This window comes from Monodon monoceros, unplaced genomic scaffold (genome assembly GCF_005190385.1).
Source record: "Monodon monoceros isolate NGI ecotype Baffin Bay Population unplaced genomic scaffold, NGI_Narwhal_1 Super_Scaffold_1, whole genome shotgun sequence".
Classification (NCBI taxonomy): Eukaryota; Metazoa; Chordata; class Mammalia; order Artiodactyla; family Monodontidae; genus Monodon; species Monodon monoceros.
In genome coordinates, this window is record NW_021703765.1 from 78,877,616 (window position 1) to 78,901,838 (window position 24,223).

Below are 24,223 nucleotides of genomic sequence, written 5' to 3' on the forward strand. Positions count from 1 at the left end.
TCTTAAGTTCCCTAGAAGCAAACAATATTCAACAGCATGAGACAGAAAAGTTCATATTGCCAGCTAATTACAACTGGTTCAAATTTCATTCACCTCTACCAGATTATTGCTAGCTGGTAAGCCAACATCCTGATGAAATAATTTCCCCATGGGTAAAAGAAAAAAAAAAAAGCCAAATCAAGAAAACTCAGAGGAACTGGTACCCACGATGAGAATAGCTTTGCTGCTAGAGGGATTTCTCTGGGTTTAACTTTTTTCTGACAACCAAGGCACAAATATATAAGGAACAAGCCTGCAGGCAAACTTCCATACAGAACCCTCCCTGGATACTTCTTTCCAAAGCTCCATGGAAGTGGCTGCTTAGATTTCTGTCCAGCAGGCCACGATAAATAAATTATTTTATAGTCAATCTCTTGGTATGATCATTTTGGTCATATTAACTAGCTAACCAAAAGAAAAACCTACTTAATAGAATTCAACTTCTATTAATTACCCCAAAGTCAGAACACATAAAAAAGTTAGTGCCTACTGCTACAGTAAAATACAAAAAATCAGCTTTTATGTCATCTCTGTAATTAATCAGAGAAAATGAATAATTTTATGGTTTTTCTAATAAAAACAATGACCTCAGTAAAAAGCTATAACCTATAAACCTCCTGGCATTTGTACTTTTAGAACCCCAAGATAACACTGTATTACCAGTTGATGTTGAATATTTTTATGACGTTGCTTAAGAAGTTCTTCTGTCCTCTGCAAGAGACCAAATTCAGCTTTAAATTCAGCTATTATCTGATGCTTCTTTTTGAAAACTGTACTCTTGCTTCGAAGTTTACTGACATATCGTTTGAACTGTAAAAGAACATAACATGTAGTTTAATAAGTAGAAAAGTAGTTGCTAAATATATATAACCTCAGTGTATTAGAAAAATTTTCTTTTCTACCATCCTACATGTGGGTCACAAGTACATGATATTAGTCTTATTAGAAAAGTTGGAAAGACTGTTCAGTTAAAATATTTTGTGTATGTTTTTATTTTTTGGACCCATTAAACACTGTAAATCATTATACAAAAGCTATTTATTTTGGGCTTTACAAATAAGGATTAGGAAAACAGAAACTTCAACACTATAAAAGTAAAAAGGTTAAAAAGAAGAAGGGACTTCCCTGGTGGTTCGGTGGGTAACACTCCATGCTCCCAATGCAGGGGGCCGGGGTTCAATCTCTGGTCAGGGAACTAGATCCCGCATGCATGCTGCAACTAAGAAGTCTGCATGCCGCAACTAAGATCTGGCGCAGCCATAATAAATAAATAAATAAATATTAAAAAAGAAGAAGAAGGAAGTAGAAGACCATTTCTGGTTGTGGTCTTATCATGATATCTCTTATGTACTGTACTATTTTGGTGGCACTGGATCTACTGGGGTTAAAATAGCCAACCAGAATAGTCAACACTTGTAGCTACTATTTATCATTTAAGAAAGGTACTGTGACCATATACCCTAAGAAGCATCTGAAGTTCATCCCAAATGTTAAAAAGCTAAAAATATTCCAAATTAGTGGGAACTCATAGTTGCTTAATTCAGCTATTTACCTACTAATGATATTAAAGTTATAACTACTCTAATGGAAAGACTCTGTTATTAAATAATACCAACAAGAGTTTGGAAAAACAAGTGAAGTGAATATTTAAAGGAATTCATTTGACAAGTACTATTTATTAGCTATTATGTACTAGGCACTGTGCCAGACGCAGAGAATACAATGCTAAAGATGCTCACATGTCCTGCCCTCATCAAGCTTAAGGAATAGTGGGGGAAATAAACATTGAATTGATGTTCACAACCATGGTGAACATTATGAAGCAGTGAAGGGGCCCTGAGAATAAATAACAGGAGTTTAAACTGGGTTGTGATGAAGGTAGGAAATGTGGGGTTGGATTTTAGGGAGGTGGGTTTTGACAAGTTTCTCAAAAATAATTTAAGCCAAGACTGAAGTAGCAGGAATACATAAGAGGAAGGACGAAGAAGCAAGGAAGAGCATTCCAAGTAGAGGAAACAGCAGGTGTAAAGGTCCCAAGGCACTGGCTCATTAAAAGTATTGCTCAATATGAGAAGCAAACGTGAAAATTTTCTGTATTTCTGAAACAGAACATAACACATTAAAAAAAAAATCACTTTCTCTTATGTACCATTAGTACTAAGAATTTTTACTACATAAAGTATTTTTTTCTGCTCCAACCTTTTATTAACTACATTATTTTTAAAATGTCCATAGTAAGAATCTGGCTTATTATACTTAAACTCATCACTTCAAAACAAAAGTAAGCCTCCATATTACCTAATATGAGAAAATTCTTTGATAATCTTAGCCTTTTAAATGCCCAATTCTTTACAAGGATAATTGGGGGGGTTATAAATAATTTTATAAATAATAAAAGTAATGAATGTATTACTGAAATTTTAGAAAACGGAAAAAATTCACTCAAAGCCACTACCCCAATGCAAGCTCTATTATCATACGGTATTTTACCTCCTAATTTTAAAGGCTAAATCTAAGGTCAGTAATTATAAATTGTAAGGTAGCAAAATAGGAAGGAGAACATTTCTAAAATTTAGGTTTTTTTTCTTAAAGGCTTGATTGATTCCTGAATATACAAAGTCCTTAAAAATAGTAAGATTAAAAATTCTTCACATAAAAATAACCCTCTAATTCCTAGTTTAGACATCTTTTTTTCTTTTTTTTGCGGTACGTGGGCCTCTCACTGTTGTGGCCTCTCCTGTTGCGGAGCACAGGCTCCGGACGCGCAGACTCAGCGGCCATGGCTCACGGGCCCAGCTGCTCCATGGCATGTGGGATCTTCCCGGGCCGGGGCACAAACCCATGTCCCCTGCATCGGCAGGCGGACTCTCAACCACTGCGCCACCAGGGAAGCCCTAGACATCTTTTTTAAACTTGACTTAAACTTTGAAAGAAATGAGGAACACATTGTGTTTTAGAGGAAAGAAGTTCAAAATATTTTTCTATTCATGACTGAGTTAGTTTCAATATTAAGGAATCCAGCCCACAAAAAGCAAATTATCAACGGCTGTATTACAGAAACAGTTTAAAAAATTTAGTCATACCAATGTACCTAGAATCTAATTACTTGCAATTTTTCCTTTTAAAGAATAAATGTGTAAGCCTGACATAACCACCGATTCAGAATCCCCAGACTAACTATATGTTCTATTAAAAGTGTCCTGGGCAAAGTGCCCAAAATGAAATCAATCCTGTTCATCTGCTATCCTCTGTATTATCTAGGCCAATCTTCCCCTTCTCTATCTTGCTGTGCTCTGGAACTATTTTTAAAAGCTAAAAGCTATAAATGTTTTTGGTGAAAGAACAAACCTACCGAATACTCAATGTGCTCTATGCTGATTGGTTATTATTTGGCATTCACTGGACAAACTACCTAGGGGAAACGGACTCAGGGTCAGATTAATGACAGTTCCATAAAATTAAGCAATAGGTGGCCATCAAAGCACTCTAAGGGTTCCATTACCTTAGACTGAATTAGAGGAATTAGAGGGAAAAAAATGCATTATCCATGATTTTCTTCCATTGGAAGTTTTTTCTAACTATCATTTGGATTTTAGGTTATTTTTGAACTTTCAGATTATTGAAAAAAAAAACCATGATAAAAATATTGAAGCTAAATCTTGAGACACATTCTTAATAATTTCTATAGGCCATACTCCCAAAAATGGTCAGAAGGAAATTTTTTTTTTTACCTTTAACTTAGTTTTATTTTTTTTATTTTTATTGGGTTTTGATACCTTCTGCCAAACTGCCCTTCAAAGGCTATTTATAGTACTGTTTATAATTGTCAATTTAATAAGCAGAATAGTATCTTATATTTTGTTTGCATTTCTTTATTAGGGAACTTCACTTTTTGCCATGTTAATTGTGCATTTGCGTGGATTTTTTAAAATGATATGCCTGTCTTTGGCTCATTTTTTAATTGGAGCCTTTCTTGTGGATCTGTAATAGTGATTTTCAAACTTTTGGGTCTTAGGAACGCTTTATTAACGATCTCAAAGGGATTTTGTTTATGTACATTGCTGGCATGATAAATCTGAGGAAAAAGAATAGAATACTCATTAGCAAACCAAATCCTACAACACGTAAAAAGGATCATACACCATGATCAAGTTCGATTCATTCCAGGGATGCAAGGATGGTTCAACATATGCAAATCAATCAATGTGATACACCACATCAACAAAAGAAAAGACAAAAACCACATGATCATCTAAATAGATGTAGAAAAAGCATCTGATAAAATTCAATATCCATTCATGATAAAAAATTCTCACCAAAGTGGGTAAAGAAGGGGACATATCTCAACATAATAAACCCATTTATGACAAACCCACAACCAGAAGCTGAAAGACTTCCCACTAAATTCTGGAACAAGTATGCTCACTCTCACCACTTTTATTCAACATAGTATTGGAAGTCTTAGCCACAGCAATCAGACAAGAAAAAGAAATAAAAGGTAACCAAATTGGAAGGGAGGAGGTAAAATTGTCATTATATGTAGGTGACATGATACTCTACATAGAAAACCCTAAAGACTTCACACAAAAATTATTAGAACTCATCAGTGAATTCAGCAAGGTAGCAGAATACAAGATTAATATACAGAAATCTGTTGTATTTCTTTACACTAACAATGAAATATCAGAAAGAGAAAGTAAAAAAAAAAATTCTGTTTAAAATCATGTCAAGGGAATTCCCTGGCAGTCCAGTGGTTAGGACTCCACGGTTTCACTGCCAAGGGGCCAGGTTCAATCCCAGGTCAGGGAACTAAGATCCTACAAGCCATGTGGTATGGCCAAATAAATAAAATAAATAAGAAAATAAAATTAAATCACATCCAAAAAAAAAAAAAAAAACCTAGGAATAAACCTAACCAAGGAGGTGAAAGACTATACGCTGAGAACTATAAAACATTGAAAAAGGAAACTGAAGATGATTCCAAAAATCAGAAAGGTATCCCAAGCTCTTGGATTGCAAGAATCAATATTGTTAAAATGGCCATACTACCCAAAGCAATCTATGGATTCAATGCAATCCCTATTAAATTACCCATGACATTTTTCACAGAACTAGAACAAATAATCCTAAAATTTATGTGGAACTACAAAGGATCCAGAATTGCCAAAGCAATCCTAAGGAAAAAGAACTAAACTGGAGGCATAACCCTCCCAGACTACAGACAATACTACAAAGCTACAGTAATCAAAACAGCATGGTATTGGCACAAAAAAAGACATATGGATCAGTAGAACAGAATAGAGAGTCCAGAAATAAATTCACACACCTATGGTCAATTAATCTTTAACAAAGGAGGCAAGAATATACAATGGAGAAGGGACAATCTCTTCAGGAAGTGGTGTTGGGAAAGCTGGAGAGCTGTATTACCCCAGCCTTCACCCCATACACAAAAATAAACTCAAAATGGCTTAAAGACTTAAATATAAGACATGACACCGTAAAACTTATAGAAGAGAACATAGGCAAAACATTCGCTGACGTAAACTGTAGCAATGTTTTCTTAGTTCAGTCTCTCAAGGCAAAAGAAGTAAAAGAAACAAATGGGACCTAATCAAACTTATAAGCTTTTGCACAGCAAAAGAAACCATAAACAAAATGAAAAGACAACCTATGGAATGGGAGAAAATATCTGCAAATGATGCAGCTGACAAGGGCTTAATTTCTAAAATATACAAACAGCTCATACAGCTCAATATTAAAAAACACAAAAATCCAATCACAAAATGGGCAGAAGACCTAAATAGACAGTTCTCTAAGGAAGACATACAGATGGCCAACAGGCACATGAAAAGATGCTCAATATCGCTAATTAGAGAAATGCAAATCAAAACTACAATGAGGTATCACCTCACACCAGTTAGAATGGCCATCATCAAAAAGTCTACAAATAATAAATGCTGGAGAGGGTGTGGAGAAAAGGGAACCCTCCTACACTGTTGGTGGGAATGTAAATTGGTGCAGCCACTATGGAGAACAGTATGGAGGTTCCATAAAAAACTAAAAATAGAGTTACCATATGATCCAGCAATCCCACTCCTGGGTATATATCCAGAGGAAACTCTGATTCAAAAAGACACATGCAGATTCCCTGGTGGCTCAGTGGTTGAGGGTCCGCCTGCCAGTGCAGGGGACACAGGTTCAAGCCCTGGTCCGGGAGGATCCCACATGCCACGGGGCAGCTAGGCCCGTGTGCCACAACTACTGAGCCTGTGCTCTAGAGCCCACAAGACCCAACTGCTGAGCCCGCACACCTAGAGCCCGTGCTCCGCAACAGGAGAGGCCACCGCAGTGAGAGGCCCACACACCGCAACGAAGAGTAGCTCCCCCGCTCACTGCAGCTAAAGGGGGCCCCCACACAGCAACGAAGACCCAATGCAGCCAAAAATAAATAAATAAATTTAACTAAAAGACACATGCACCCCACTGTTCATAGCAGCAGTATTTACAATAGCCAAGACATGGACGCAACCTAAGCGTCCATCAACAGATTAATGGATAAAGAAGATGTGGTATATATACATGATGGAATATTACTCAGCCATAGAATGAAATACTATGAATACCAAAGAATGAAATACTACCATTTGCAGCAACATGGATGGACCTAGAGATTATCATACTAAGTGAAGTAAGTCAGACAGAGAAAGACAAATATCATATGATATCACTTACATGTGGAAACTAAAATATGATACAAATGAACTCATTTACAAAACGGAAACAGACTTGTAGACACAGAAAACAAACTTATGATTACTGAAGGGGAAGGGGGCATGGTAAATTAGGACTATGGAATTAACAGGTACACACCACTATATATAAAATAGATAACATGGATTTACTGTATAGCACAGGGAAATGTATTTAATATCTTGTAATAACCTATAATGGAAAAGAATCTGAAAAATATATACATAACTGAATCACTTTGCTGTACAACTGAAACTAACACTGAGACTAACAACTATACTTCAATTTAAAAAAAGAATAGAATATTCAATCATTGGACCCCTTACTTCATAACGCATAAAAATCAATTCCAACTGGATTACAGACTTATATGTGAAAGACAGAATGAAAGCTCTAGAATATAGGAAAATATTACTATGATTATTGAGATAGTAAAGGATTTATTAAATAAAACACAAAAAAAGCACAAACTGTAAACAGATGTTGATAAACTTGACTTTGCTAAAATTGAGAACTTTTGTTCATCAAAATATATATTAAGATATTAAGAATATAAGTCACAAGTTGGGAAAATATATTTACAACACATTAATCCAATAAAGAATTTGTATCCAAAAATACATAAATTAAACCTAAAAATCAATGAGAGAAAGGCAAATAATCCAACAGAAAAATGGATAAAATACTTGAATAGTCACTTCATAGAAAAGAAAATCCAAAATGGCCCATAAGCATATTAAAAGACGTTTGACCTCATCTGTAATCAAATTAGTAATGCAAATTAAAACCACAATAAGATACCATTGTAATACCCACCCAATTAGCAAAATTAAAAAGTCCTTCAATACTAAGTGTTGTTGAAGATGTGGAGGAAATAGCACACCTATACACCACTGAGAGTGAGGGATACATAATTTAGGACAATAGATTGGAAGACAACTTGGCATACCTACTAAAGTTGAGCTGTGTTCACCCCATTCCCCATCAACTCCACTCCCACAAACAGCAGGGTTTCTCACACTTAGCTATGGTGATGGACCGGTTTTTTAAAATTTCTAACCATTTGTGGACTGGATACTTTTATAAAATAACAAAAATGTCTATACAATATCAAATTACTATAAACGTTTCTAAATGCTTCCTCTTAATTTATATGGTTGGGGATTAGTAACTTAACAGTTTGTAGACTTAACAGTGGTCTTCAGACCACACTTTGAGAAGCACTGTTCCAGGGCAGTTCATCCTGAATGGGGTATGCTCCAGTATACTCATGTGGCACAAATATTATGGGTGTGCCAAGATGTGCAAGATATTATAAAGAACTCCAAAGCCAGTCATCCTCAGCTATAAGCAGCCTTATCCTTTTACCTCAGTATGCTAAACAATAACCATTTTCTTTAAGTGTCATATTGTGAAAAAAGGTAAGAAACGGAACACTACCCTGGAAAAACCCTTGCTCATAGTCACTGGGAGACATACATAAGAATGTTGATACCGTTTTACTTTTTTTTTCCATAAATTTATTTATTTTATTTATTTATTTTTGGCTGCGTTGGGTCTTCGTTGCTGCGCACGGGGTTTCTCTAGTTGCAGCAAGCGGGGGCTACTCTTCCTCGCAATGCATGGGCTTCTCATTGCTGTGGCTTCTCTTGTTGCAGAGCACGGGCTCTAGGCGCGCGGGCTTCAGTGGTTGTGGTGCGTGGGCTCAGTAGTTGTAGCTTGTGGGCTCTAGAGTGCAGGCTCAGTAGTTGTGGTGCATGGGCTTAGTTGCTTCACGGCATGTGGGATCTTCCAGGACCAGGGCTCGAACCCGTGTCCCCTGCATTGGCAGGCAGATTCTTAACCACTGCGCCACCAGGGAAGCCCCCCATTTTACTTTTTAAACTACATATTTGTATTAATCTAAACAATTATGATTAAAAGAACAATCCACCCCAAAAAAGCCCATCACCAACAAAAACCTAACAGCTGATAGATTTTATTTTGAACAGACTTAGGGTATTAAAAATTAAATTTACTCATAATTCTGTGTAATAATAACTTATCTGAGCAAAACTTCACAAATTTATAAATTAATCATTAAAGGTCCTAGGAGCAGTACAACAGGGCCACAGAAGCAGTTCAGAGAGTTGTTGAGACCAACGGGCTGTGTTGTCAGAGAAACATGATTTCAAATCCTGACCCCACCACTTAAAGTGACCTTGGGGAGGTTTTTAAATAAGATCTATAAAACGTACTAAAGTTCTATAAAAATTGAATAATGGATAATGATTAATAATATCTGTCATTTTGTTTGAACACAGTTAAAAAGTACCTAGAAAATGAGATAATTTACTGTTCCTTCTAAATACTAAGAAACAAGGAAATGTCAAGTAATTAGAACAAACAGAAGAGTAAAGGTCTAGGTGTGACACAATGCTCTTTAGAACTAAAACAGAACAATCACTACTGCAAGAAACTACAAATCTACATACTCTGAGTACAACTATGTAAAATGTTTGTATGTATGTCTATGAACCAAGATTGGGAGAGAATGAAGAAATAAAAATAGCTGTTGTGTTGGGCAGGTAGGGTTATGAGTGAATTCTTTGAGATTTATTTCTTAAATATTTAAGTTAAAAAAATATTTTAAAGGAACTCTGGCATAGGAGATAAGCAATAAATCCTTGGAATATTAAGGAAAAAGTTTTCAATAGTGCACTACAGCAGGCCAATCAAGCAAATTTGACATGAAAGTGAACTATAAAGATTGCCATTGTGCAGGAAGGCCCACTATAGCAGTTATTACTAATCATTTGGTCCAATACACATTTGTAATCTAAATTTGTCATTTATGAAAGAGCAGCCACCATTTTAGATGCTGAGATCAGTAAGATTAATGTTTTAATAGTGCTAGCTTCTGACTTCAGAACCAATTTTACAGACTCAGCTCCTCTGTGATCAAAATGGTATTTGACAGATCTTCTTTCTCCTTTACCCATTTAATATGTTTTAGAACGTTTAATAGTAATGATCTAGGCAAGCTTTTTAAAAGGACAAGGCAGCTTATTTCCCTAAGTATGTAACCATTTACAAATGCTTTTCAAGCTTATCTGGAACTCAAAAGTATTACTGGATTCCAGACATCATTCTGGATATTTATGTGGAAACAAGAATCTCTGCTCCTGTTGCAAATTTCCAACTCAATATCTGGTGTGAAACTATTTTCACAGTAATTAGCTGTGAAGACTTTATACAATAAGTACTTTATATTGTCCAGAACCACAAAGAACCATTTTTAAAAAATACTATCCCCCCTTTTACAGGGAAGAAACCTATAGAGAAATTAATACAACTCATCAAAGTTCAGAAAGTTAGAAAAACTGGAATAGAATGAATACTTCTGTCCTCAAATCCTGTTAGTCCACTATTCATGCTATTTTCCACTTATTAACTAAATCACATCTTTGTCAGGTATTTCATCAAATGATTTTTAAGCACAGAAAACTACAGAAATAGGCCCAAGAGAGTTAAGTATGGAATGGATAACACCAACTGTTCAAGAGTAGAACGAATATGCCCAAATGGCCATAATTTTTTTTGCCCATTTGTCAGTGTTCCTATTTTGTCTGAATTCAGACTTGCAGAAAACCTGAAAAGGCCATCTTTTAAGTCATGCTTCATGTCATAAATCATTTGGACTCCCTGAAGTCTCATCTCAGAGTTGCTATTTGTTTTAAGGCATGAAAAAATGTTTTAAAGCAACTTTTGTTTTCTGCTAAAATGTTAGTCTTTTCAAATCACCCATCATAACAAGTGCAATATATATAGACATACAAATACTACTCAAACCTTTTTCCAACCTGTTAGTACTATGTTTTCAACTTTAAATTAGAAAAATCTCACCAAGCCAAGCATAAACAATGCAATTACCCACATATGGTAGTGGATAGTTAACTGCTGATTCTCTTGAGAGAGTCTATAATAAGCAATATGATATATGCTAGTAGAAATCTGTCTTAATAGAAACTTGTGGTACAGGAACATCCATCTGGGAAACACAGGTAATCATACCATCCAAGGTCTCCCTGCTTCTGTTATAAATCAAATCACCACCACACAGCTGTTACTATATCTCTAATGGGGTTTTCAACTGCTGTCCAAGCAGTTAACTCTCAAAAAAAATTTCTATGAAAAGTTTTCACGTTTTGGGTTAACATTGTGGGATTACCTAAACTGCATATATAATACCCTACTTCTATTACAGTGAATTGGGCCAAATTTATTTGATTCTGTTTTGTTCCATCTCCTGGGAAATTTTAGGGGCCTTAGGTCCTGCTATGAACTCTAAAGAGTGTAATGTGATTTGAAAGGCTCTAAAAATATCACAGGTTTGCCTGGGCTCACTTAGAAGGGTGGATGATTCAATTACAAGTGTCAAAATTTGATTCCTAATTTTTCAGAATCTGACAGCTGCAGCTAATCTTGCCAGGATCCCCTTATCTTCATTGTGCTTCTCTTTGAAGTATTTAAAGAAGATTTCATAATCTTTGCAATTTAGCTCTAGGATTTCTGTCAGTAGCTGTAGAATGAATTGGTTGGCTCTTTCCTAAGCTGCTTATTCATATTATTTGATCAAGCACATTTTAAAAGTAGCCATTAACTGCAAAACAGCTGAGCTTCTTGTAAGGTTTGGGAAGAAAACATAACGAACTCTAAACCCGTACACCATAAACCAGGAGTGACCTTTCAATGCATGAAATGACAATGGAACATTAACCAAAGGTTCATTTGTTGCTATAAAAAATTTCAGACTCAAAAGGCATGCATTCATTTCAATCACAGTTCTGAGAAGGGTACTAGCACGACATCATTGGGGCTAATTTTTTGTTTTGCTTTTCAAATAATTAATGCAGAGATTCAGAGGTACCAAGGTGATGAAAACGGTAAAGACCAGTAGCTATGCAGCACTACTACAAGAAGTGCTTCTATTCTTTGCTCTTCCATAAGTGAGACAAAATCATCAGGCTCAGATTGTTGCCTATGAATGGGTAAAAATCATATCTACCATGTGCTGTGTTTTGTCACACAGAGGGTTTTCTTCCCTTTTTTTCCCAGATTTACTGAGATATAATTAACATACAATAAACTGCATGTATTTAAAGTACAAATTGTTGCTGTTGTTCCATGCTATGATAGCTTCATATTTTGGGACAGAATTTTAATATTAAGTGACCTTAGTTTTCCATAATTTGAAGTGTTATAAAAATGTTTACATAGAAATATCTTGCTTTATGCAGGATTCAGTGTGAGAGGAGATAGAAAAACAGTGTTATAGCATAGTATAATAGTTAATGTTCATAATTATGACTCTGAGTTGTCAATAAAAGGTTGCTGTGATCAGTATGATTTTAAGATAACAGAAAGAGCTGAAGTAGCATGTATCCCACGAATCATACCATGTTACTGTTTTCCCAGCTCACACCCCATAACCCTGAAATGTATTCCCATACCACTCCATTAATGTGTGTTCTAACATACAGCTCACTTAAGATCACTTGTTAAATTTCTGACTCCCCTAAGAAACCATTAAGCTCTGTGATGGCAGGACCATATCTCTTTCTCACCACCATTTACTTAATAGTTGGCATGTAAAAGACACTTGGTAAATGTGTAGAAAACCTGAATAGAACTGTATAATCTAATCTAGATACATAATTTTTCATTAGAAAATTGATAATATTTAAAATATCTTGGTACTTCAGTTGATAAGGAAAAATTATTTATATGTAAGTCTTCCTCCTAACCATAATTGTTTATTTTATTATATAAAGTTATTTTTAAATACCTAACCAGAAACATAAATTTGCCATGTAATACAGTAGCCCCCAGTTATCATAGCATGGAACAACAGAAACAACTTGTACTTTAAATATATGCAGTTTATTGTATGTTAATTATATCTCAATGAGGCTGTTTGGAAAAAACAGGGAAGAAAACCCTCTGTGTGACAAAACACAGCGTATACAAAGCTAAGAGACAAATGACAGACTAGAAGAAAACAATTACCGAGATTAATCCAGAATATAGGTAAAAATATGAGAAACAGATAAGGAAAAACATTCAATTAGTACAAAAATGTGAGCGTACTTTGTGCCACTGAACTGTACAGTTAAATATGGTTAAAATAGTATGTTTTATATTATGTGACTTGTACCACAAAAAAAATTTATAAAAAGAAAATACATTCAATCCATTAGAAAAAAATGAAGAAAGACAATAAAAGGGCAAACGACAGAAGAAATATAAGTGACCAAACATGTATGTGGACAGATGTTCAATCTTAATCAAGAAAAACGAAAATTAAAATGAAATACTGTCAGAATGATAAAAAATTAAAGGACTGAGGATCAAGTGCTGTTTTAAATAACAGAGGAAACAGATGCTCTTGTATGCCCTTGGATGGAATAAAGAAATTGTACATACATTCTATAGAACACAATGTAGCAATTAAAAATTTTAAAGTACATGATAATAATTATTATTATAACTGTAGGTAGCATTTATGAAGTGCTTCCTATAAGCCAGCCACTGTTGTATACTGCTAAGTTGTATTAACTCATTTAGCCCTCACAACCACCATATGAGGTGAGTACTGTTATTATCTCCACTTTATAGATAAGGAAACTGAGGCACAAAGCAGTTAGGTAACTGCTGTAATTAACTGTTAGGTTGAACATCTAATAGGTGGCAGAGGTGAGATCTGCACATAGGTGTTCTGGCTTCAGAGCTGATCCTCTTAACCTCTAGAGAATAGCCTCTTCATTTACTGACATGGAAAAATCTCTAAGACGTGTTATTAAAAGCAAGTTGCACAATACACACAGTATAACACCATTCATATTTTTAAAAACTCACAAAACGGTATTATCTATATCTGTATCTATCTCCAGAGAAAGGACTGAAAGGGTTTACAAAACTGGTGGCAGCGGTTTCTCTTTGGAAAAGGGTCTAAGGGACTGGGAATGGGGACAGGAGGTAATCAATAGGGACTTTTGTTTTATGTGTATTGTTTGCTTTTCAGACCATGAAAATGTATTCAGATATTACTTGTATAATCTGATTTTTAAAATATTATTCTATTTTATTATTATTATTTTTTATACCCTGGAATAAATCCTACTTGATCATGGTGTGTGATTCTTTTAATGTATTGTTGAATTCAGTTTGATTTGGGGATGGAAAAAGGTATTCCATGCAAATGGAAACAAAAAGTAAGCTGAGGTAGTAATATTAATATCAGACACAATAGATTTTAAAACAAAGACTACAGCAAGAGATGAAGAAGGACATTACATAATAGTAAAGGGATCAATCCAACAAGGAGATATAACAATCATAGATACATTCAAGATAGGAGCACCTAAATACACAAAGCTAATATTAACAAACATAAAGGGAGAAACTGACAGTAACACGATAACAGTAGGGGACTTTAATACCCACCTACATCAATAGACAGTTCATCTAGACAGAAAATCAATAAGAAAACACTGGCCTTAATGACACATTAGACCAGATGAATTTAATAGATCCAGAAAGAACATTCCATCCAAAAACAATAATAATACTAATCCATCTGTATCAGGGGTCCCCAAGACCATCCCCAGGTTCAATGATTTGCTAGGAGAACTCACAGGACTCAGCATAAAGTCATATTCTTGGCTATGTTTTATTACAGTGAAAAGGTACAAAGCAAAACCAGCAAAAGGAAAAGGCACATGGGGTGAAGTCAAGAGGAAACCAGGGGCAAGCTTCCAAGAGTCTTCTCCCTTAATTCCTCCAACAGCGAGTTGTAACAATACGTGTTACAACTGCCAACCAGGGAAGCTCATTAGAGACTCAGCGCCCAGGGTTTTTACTAGGGGCTGGTCACGTAGGCATACTCTGCCTAGCCCATACCAAAATTCCAGACTCCAAGAAGGAAAGCAGGTGTTCAACATAAACCACACTCTGTACATACAGTTTAGGCACGTGAGCCATTCTTATCAAGGAATGGTGGGAATTCTAAAATCCAAGCTCCCAGATGCCAGCCAAGGGCCAATCCTGCAAGCAAGTTTTTCTAAGAATAGCAGTTTCAGGCTTGCTATGTTAACTCTTTTCTGCACGCCATCCTTTCCATAATCCTTGTGATATTAAAATGCAGTTCTATTATGTCTTTCTTTAGTGTTTTGTTCTCAGCTAATTCATAATTAATTCTTTCTGTGAATGTTTCCAGGCTTTTCATTTGTTTTAGTCACCTTCATCTAGACTCTGGCTTGACTATGTCTTTCTTAAAACATGAAGCCAAAAATGTAAAATAATATTCCAGGCATAATTTCACGTAAATGGGATATTATATTTTTATTAATAGAGTATAATTTTAAAAAAAATTTTTTTTTTTTTGGCCAAGCCACGCAGCTTATGGGATTTTAGTTCCCCGACCAGGGATTGAACCCTGGGCCCCGGCAGTGAGAGCGTCGAGTCCTAACAACTGGACCGCCAGGGAATTCCCAACATTTTGTTTTTTAAAGCTGCATTATTATTGGATGATTTTTGAGCAGCAGATAAAACTCAGATTCTATGACATTATTATTTATAATCCCATTAATGACATTTTGTTTGCTTAAGCACAATGTTTTTAACTACCAAGATGATTTTGAATCACAATTCTATCATCTCAGATTGACTATTCCTTCTAGCTTCCTGTCACGTCATGTGAAAATTATTAAGGGTTCTGGAGCCAGACTACTGCAATTCACATCATGGTACCACTAATTACTAGCAATGTGACCTTGGATAAGTTAGCATAAGTCCTCTGTGTGCCGTAGTTTCCTTATTTGTAAAAACTAGTAATAATAATCATATCTATCTCATATACCTCAATGAAATAAATGAGATAATGTACCTAATAAACCTATTATCGTATCTGGCATGTTGTAATTACATAATAAACATTACTTATTATTATTCTCAGTTATTGATAAGAATAATAAATAGGTCAGGATCAAAGTTCCATAGCATTTTGGGGTGATTCCTCTCAGAGATGAAGGCAGTCAAAATTCTTTGAGAATATCAATTCCATGAGACTCATACTTTATTATGTATTTAAATCCAATATAGAAAACTTCTTGATATAAAGGAGAGTTAGATATTATTATAAATTTTCAGTTATGTCAGAAACTGTAGTCTCTAAACTTAACCTTTTTATCACCTACCAAACACTTGTTTGAAGAGAAAGAAATCAAGATAGACTAGACCAGCAAGAAAATCTCCATTACTAAGAAGATAATTTCAACTGTTTGAGAAATTCCTACCTATGTCAGAAGTCTGGCAGAATAAGATTTTGCTGTGTTTATTCCTGTATATTGACTACAAGGCAATACAATGAAAATACAGTGTTAAAGTGATAACCAAAGTATAAGAAAAGCAAGAAGTATTTTTAGACTCTTCATCTTTTTTAATAAGAAAAATCAAGGGAACACAAATGAAAAAGTCTAGTAAGAACAAATGACCGTAGCACTTGTCATCTGCAATCAAAAGAGCTAAAATTCCTAGACAAAATGTAACATCTGGAATATTGACTTTAATGGCAGTAGGAAGCATCAAAATGTACTTCAAAATGCACACCTCTAAAGAGAAAATGACAAAAGAATATAAATTACTATATGTATAGTATTTGTTACATTTATCCTTACACAGTCACATTCCTAAATTTTTCCAAGAAAAGATTAATCAAACATCTACATATGGATAATCAAGGAATGAAGTTTCTAGCAAGCTTTTGTTTCCAGTTAATGACTGTCTACAATGTGGTCCTATTTAGAGTCAAATATGAATCTTAAAATTAACTCATTCTAATAGTGTCTTGAAGAATAGCTCAGCATTCACTTAGGAGCACAGCTGCTGAGGCATTCAGATTTGGATTCAAATCCTTGCTCTGCAACTCACTGTGTGACTTCAGGCAAGTTACTTAAATTTCTCTAAGCCTATTTCCTCAATAATAAAATGGAGATAATATTTACCTCATAGGCTTTTTGAGAGGATGAATTAGCATATGTTGTATGTGTGTTTTATTGTAGTTAAATATACTTAATGTAAAACTTACCATTTTAACTATTTTTAAGTGTACAGTTCTGTGGCATTAAATGCATTCACAGCACCAGCAACTTGTGCAACCAGCACCAAGGATATATTTTTGTTTTTATTTTATTTTATTTATTTTATTTTTATTTTTTTTTGCGGTACGCGGGCCTCTCACTGTTGTGGCCTCTCCCGTTGCGGAGCACAGGCTCCAGACGCACAGGCCCTGGACACGCAGGCTCAGCCGCCATGGCTCATGGGCCTAGCCGCTCTGCGGCATGTGGGATCTTCCCGGACCGGGGCACGAACCCGCGTCCCCTGCATCAGCAGGTGGACTCTCAACCACTGCGCCACCAGGGAAGCCCTGTTTTTATTTTTATTTTTTAGGTAAGAAGCAGATTTACTTAGAAACACACTCCAGAGTGTGGGTCATCTCAGAAGGTGAGAAAGGCCAAGGATATGGGTTTTTTAAAAAATAAATTTATTTATCGTATTTATTTATTTTTGGCTGCGTTGGGTCTTTGTTGCTGTGTACGGGCTTTCTCTAGTTGTGGTGAGCGGGGGCTACTCTTCGTTGCGGTGTGCGGGCTTCTCATTGCGGTGGCTTCTCTTGTTGCAGAGCATGGGCACTAGGCATGTGGGTTTCAGTAGTTGTGGCACGTGGGCTCAGTAGTTGTGGCTAACAGGCTCTAGAGCGCAGGCTCAGTAGTTGCGGTGCACGGGCTTAGGTGCTCCACGGCATGTGGGATCTTCCTGGACCAGGGCTCGAACCCGTGTCCCCTGCATTGGCAGGCAGATTCTTAACCACTGCGCCACCAGGGAAGCCCCAAGGATATGTTTTTAAAGTGCTCAAGATTGAGCACACAGGTATTGCTTGGTGAACGGCAGCTAAAATGACTCAGTGCTATCTCATCACATCTTGAATCTGTGCAATTTATTTTATCTCTATTTCATTCTTATTTCTACTGAATTGCTCCCAATCTGGAAAATACTAGTATCCATTTTTAAGCTGTAAACTGTATTACTTACTTTCAAATTCTTCATCCAGTTAAATAAATACATAAAAATATTAAGAGCTAATACTTATTGAGCACTTAGTATGTGCCTGGTGCTATTCTAAGCACTTAACAGGTATTAACTCATTTAATCCACACAATAATAATTCTAGGCGGTATATACTAATAACTGTCACATTTTACATGTGAATACAAAGAGGTTAAGGAACCTGGCCAAAGTCACCCAGCTAATAGGCTGACAAAGCCAGGATCTGCACTCAAACCAAGTTCTAGAGACCACGCTCTTAGTTATTCCACTATCCTGCTTCTCCCACATGCAGTAACATGGGGCCCACAGGAATGATTACTTTCAGATGCCAGATGTTATATGTTGACTTAACCTCTGAATTTCTCAGAAGCTTGGACATCCATTATTTCATGTGTTCTTCCTAACGACAATGAAGAGCAACTTCTCCCATTTTGCAGATGGAGAAGTCATTTTGCTTAAGGTCAATAGGAACAGGTGAGAGAGACCTGGATCCTGCTTGGCCACTTATTAGTTGTGTAAATCTATACTTTTCCTGAGTTTCAACTAATTGTAAAATGGAAATAACAATAATATCTCTTACAAGAAGAAGAGAAATATATGTTTGCCAATCATCTAGCAGAGAGCCTTATATAAAAATTGCTCAATAAAGGTTACCCCTCCCTTTCCTCATTCTCCTATTTGTGACTCCGGGCATAATATACTTTTCAAACGCCGTGCTACCATTTCTTGATACCCTCTCACCAACTGCATTAACAGATTGGTGGTAAAGGACATGATTTTTTGGTAATTACCATGTGATACCAAATGAAACCTTAGTGAAGTCCAGCTATATTATATAATTTTAAGGATAACAAACTTTCTCCCTTTTGTCCATATGGTCTACCACTTTATCAGAGTAGAAAACAAAATTAGTCTACCAAGATTTGTTCTTTATAAAATTGGGCTTAATGTTCCCCAATACCTTCTGTTCTTTTAGGTGACTGCCAAATGATTTACTTGATTTGTTCTAGTTTCTGACCAAACATTGTTTAAAACTTAAGTTGACCTCATCATATCCAAAGTTATCTTTTTCCCCTTTAAAAAAATGTGTCTTTTTCTGTCATCAGATACTTTTCCTATTCACCATAATTTGTCAAAGATAAAAGCTAATAGCTTGGCACTAGGTTCTTTTCCGTCACATTTGCAGAGAGGGGATATCTAATACTGAATTATAAGCACTATTCATGCCAAATATGGCCATAGCAATTGGTATTTCTGGTCAAATGGGCAGCATTTTCCTAAGAAAAAATTAAAATGCTAGGCGATAGCATGTTCTCTTATAAAGCGAAACTGCTGCATAATTAATATTTTTTTCCTGGATAGCAAGGATATCACAAAGCACACTCCGTTGGCTTCCAAGTATCATTTAAAATACTCCCATGTCTTAAAGCAATCTGGAAGTGGATGTTAAAAGCCAAAGGAATTTTTTTTTGTACCGCAGGTTCTTATTAGTTATCTATTTTATACATATTTGTGTATATATGTCAATCCCAATCTCCCAATTCATACCACCACCACCACCCACCACGCCCTCCCCCGCCACTTTCCCCCCTTGGTGTCCATACATTTGTTCTCTACATCTGTGTCTCAATTTCTGCCCTGCAAACTGGTTCATCTGTACCATTTTTCTAAGTTCCACATATATGCATTAATATACAATATTTGTTTTTCTCCTTCTGACTTACTTCACTCTGTATGACAGTCTCTAGATCCATCCAGGTCTCTACAAATGACCCAATTTCGTTCCTTTCTATGAAAGCCAAAGGAATTTTTCAATCAAGTGTTGACTTCTGAATTCTACTAACTTCCCAATAAGCTAGAAGGCATACTGGGAGGCCACAATCAGAAGCACCAGAGAAAAGTGGTGCTGTGGAAACAATTCATTTGTGTTTGGCATAGTTAAGGTTCATTGCCAATTTGTAACGGTATGAATTCAATAACTTTCCAAAGCCAAAAATGAAGTTTGGACCTGAGCAGCTTTTCAAAGTAGCTTTTGCTGAGGGCTAGTACTTAATATAAAATAAAAAAGCTGTTAGAGGTGGTAAAGTGAGGCAATGTTTAAGAATTAAAATATGACGTATTGGGCTTCCCTGGTGGCGCAATGGTTGAGAGTCCACCTGCCGATGCAGGGGACACGGGTTCGTGCCACGGTCCGGGAGGATCCCACGTGCCGCGGAGCGGCTGGGCCCGTGGGCCATGGCCACTGGGCCTGTGCGTCCAGAGCCTGTGCTCCGCAACGGGAGAGGCCACAGCAGTGAGAGGCCCGTGTACCGCAAAAAATAAAATAAAATAAAATATGACCTAGCACTTGATTTGCTAAAAAAAAAAAAAGCACTGAGCTAAAGGCAAGATATTTTGCTTCAGTCATTCACTCTTTCTTGAGCTAAGAAAGAGCAAAAGAGCTCCTTTATGAAAAGGAGATGGGGATTATATTTTGTCTATAAATGACAACATTACTTGTCCTACTAATCTCATGAGTCTGACAGAAGGATAAGTGAAATAAGAGCTGTTAAAGCATTGTTCAAAATGTAAAGTAGATAGCAATGTAAGACATAATTATATTTTTAAAATTTGTAAGCATTTACAACAAAGTCATTTTATGGTGCCAGTCCCACTGGCCAACTACACATTACTGACAAAGTAACTTAGTGATACTTTCTCAGCCCTTTATGGAATTATATTTATCAAAAAATATGAATATTTGTCTTATCTGTCAGTTTCTACTCATTTGGTTTCACCTTTATAACTTAATACTTATAATAAATAAATCCAATATAAATCCACCTAATTAAAAAGTGAAAATTTGGAACATTATCTCATAAAAGTCACTAAAATCTCCATCATTATATATCAAGAATATCTCAATATTACTGCAAAGAGCTTTCAGTTTTAAATAAATAGGCTTCATAAAATAAATTAACTTCTCATTATTGACAGTCAAAATAAAAAGTAAAAAAAATTAATGGTTTCAAACAAAAACAATACTCATATCCTTGTCCCATTAGACACCTCAACTTACTTCATCTCCCTTCAAAACTTCGGTGCCATCAAATTCACGGGTCTGATTTGTCTTCGCTGACACTTCTCTCTCTAGGTTGGCCAACTTCTCCTTTGCCTCCTGAAGTTCCTCAGCTTTGGCTTCTTTTTTACGAGAAATGATGGATGCCTAATTGAGCATTAAATATGAATGTAAAATAAGATATACAATCAACTTTCTATTATCTTGTGAAATTAAGTATTTTTTAGATTTTACTGAGCTAAATTTTCAATATCAGGTTGACTTCTCCTGACAATAATACCCCTTGCCCTACTACCTACTATCACCAGTTATATATTTAGTATGAGTATGCATTGTGTGTATATATATATATATATAATACATTTATATTCTTTTTTGGCTGCACTGTGCGGCTTACAGGATCTTAGTGTCCCCAACAGGGATCGAACCTGGGCACCCGTGGTGAAAGCGCCGAGTCCTATGACTGGACCACCAGGGAATTCCCTGCAACGTATATTAAATAGCAACCTAAAAACATTATGGAGACAAAAGCCCTGAAAATATAGGACGTATCAGCAGAGAAACAGGAATGCGATAGTAATAAAAATATTAAAATCTTGTTAAGTAACACTCAAATGCTAATGAAAATACCTTCTAGGTAAGTACAGAAGCTAACACTAGGCCTACTGTTTTTCTGCATGGTCGGTTTCCTTTCATTGGAAGAAAACAAGAATGCTTTATTCTCAAAACCACAACACAGGTCTTCTTATCTAAATTCAATATCCATACTTTTAAAATAAAATGTTAAAACATTTATTATATTTGGGGCAATCTAATAAATAAAATGCAGGTTCAAAATCAAACATCTGACTCACCAGAATTATGCAAACGTTTACACAATCCAGATGGCTGCTCTTAGCCATAATGGCAGCATTTTATATTAGTTAGCAGCTCATGGGGGATTTCCTTAAATGAACCATGGCTGTACTGGTTTAAGAAAAACATTAGCTAAACTGTCTTCTCAAGTGAAATAGTACAAATATTTTCTTCAAACAAATTTGACAAGAAGGGGGAAATCTTTAGTCTAAACCCTTTAAAAAACTCTATTGTCCTCCCTGTTTAAAAAACGAAAAAAGACAGATGATGAAGGAATGTTTCCCTCTATAGAACTGTTTCAGCCAAAAAAAAAGAGAAGTAATGATTAGAGTACCAGAATTGTATAGGAATTGATGGTATGCTTCCTCAACATGATAAAATAAATAAATATAAACCTCAGCCCAAACCAGGATCTTATTTAATAGAGACATATGAGCATATATCCCGCCAAAGTCTGAAACAAGGTAAAAGTGCCCAGCATCTCCACTACAATTTAATACTGTGCTGAAGGTATCTGCACACACCATTAGACAAGAGAAAGCAATTAGAAGCACAAAAATCTGAAAGGAAAAATTGGAATTTTCACAGTATATGATTATGTACCTAAAAAATCAAAAGAATCTACAGGAAATAAATCAATAGCTTTCATAGACAAATCAGTCAGAAAGCATTTGGAAAGAAAAGCCCTCATTTATAAAAGCAAAAACCAAAATTAAATATGTAAGCATAAGTTTAACAAGAGAAGTTCCAAAATTTTATGAGGAAAACTATTCAACACTCCTGAAAGATACAAAAATAAACTTGAACAAATGGAGAGACATACCATGTTCTTAGATAGGAAGACTCAATATTGTAAAGATGTAAGTTCTAAGGTAATTGATAAATACAAAGCAACCCTAATAATTTTAAAAGTATGATTTTTTTCTAGAGATAGACAAATTGATAAAAAAAGTTATTTGGAAGAACATACAAATAAGAATTGTAAGGGATTTCCCTGGTGGCGCAGTGGTTAAGAATCCGCCTGCCAACGCAGGGGACACAGGTTCAAGCCCTGGTCCGGGAAGATCCCACATTCTGCGGAGCAACTAAGCCTGTGCACCACAACTACTGGGCCTGCGCTCTAGAGCCTGCAAGCCACAACTACAGAGCCCACATGCCACAACTACTGAAGCCCACACGCCTAGAGCCTGTGCTCCGCAACAAGAGAAGCCACCACAATGAGAAGCCCACGCACCACAACAAAGAGTAGCCCCCACTCACTGCAACCAGAGAAAGCCTGTGTGCAGCAACGAAGACCCAATGCAGCCAGAAATAAATAAATTTATTAAAAAAAAAAGAATTGTAAGGAAACCCTAAAAAAGTAAAACAACTGGGAATGAAAATGGCTACTTTTATTAGATATTAGAACTTGATAATAAAGTTTCTATAATTAAAACAGTTAATATGGGTACATAAGCAGACAGGTCAACAGAACAACAGAAAATCTAGAAATAGATCCAATAGCATTTAAAAAATTTAAATAAAACAAAGGAGGACTCTCAAATCCATAGGGGAAAAATGGACTTTTTACCAACTGGTATTGGAACAACTGGATAATTGGACAGCCATATACAATAAATACCATACACGAAAGAAAAATTCTAAACAGATCAAAGATTTAATTACAAAAATTAAATCACAGAATTCCAAAAAGGAAACTTGAGTAAATTTCTCTATAACTTTCAAGAGGGAAAAACATTCCTAAATATGACTTGAAACCTGAAATGATAAGTGAAAAAATTAATAAATTTGATTTCCTGGGCTTCCCTGGTGGCGCAGTGGTTGAGAGTCCGCCTGCCGATGCAGGGGACACGGGTTCGTGGCCCGGTCCGGGAAGATCCCACATGCCGCGGAGCGGCTGGGCCCGTGAGCCATGGCCGCTGAGCCTGCGCATCCAGAGCCTGTGCTCTGCAACGGGAAAGGCCACAGCAGTGAGAGGCCCGCGTACCGCAAAAAAAAAAAAAATTAAAAAATAAATAAAAAAATAAATTTGATTTCCTAAAAATGAAGAACTTTCCCATGGCAAAATAATACCATAAACAAAGTAAAAAGGCAAATACCAAACTGGGGGAAATGTTACACTTATAAGCTAGATAAAGAGTAAATATTCCTGATGTGTAAAGAGTTTCCAAAACTAGAAAAAAAAGGCCTACAACCCTATAGAAAAATAGGTATAGATAGGAAGGGACAATTCACAGAAAAAGAATTAAAATGACTGTTACTCATGTGAAAAGATGCTCAACCTTGTTTATGGTAAGATAAAAAAAATTAAAACTATCATAAGATACCATTTCTCATCTACAAGGATGGCAAAAATCTTAAAGTTTGACAACATAC

General features: G+C 35.8%; 1 protein-coding gene across 4 annotated transcripts in view; it reads right to left on the reverse strand.

The window, feature by feature from the left end:
* IFT81 (intraflagellar transport 81) overlaps positions 1-24,223 on the reverse strand; it is an 84,954-nt gene that overhangs the window by 34,869 nt on the left and 25,862 nt on the right. For 3 of the 4 annotated variants that reach the window (XM_029233988.1, XM_029233995.1, XM_029234010.1), the window contains exons 11-12: positions 20,993-21,139; positions 700-849 (exon numbers count right to left, since the gene is read on the reverse strand). In XM_029233988.1, coding sequence (XP_029089821.1) covers positions 700-849; positions 20,993-21,139 — 297 coding nt within the window. The remainder of the gene's footprint in view (positions 1-699; positions 850-20,992; positions 21,140-24,223) is intronic. The other variant, XM_029234000.1, reaches the window with a different exon arrangement.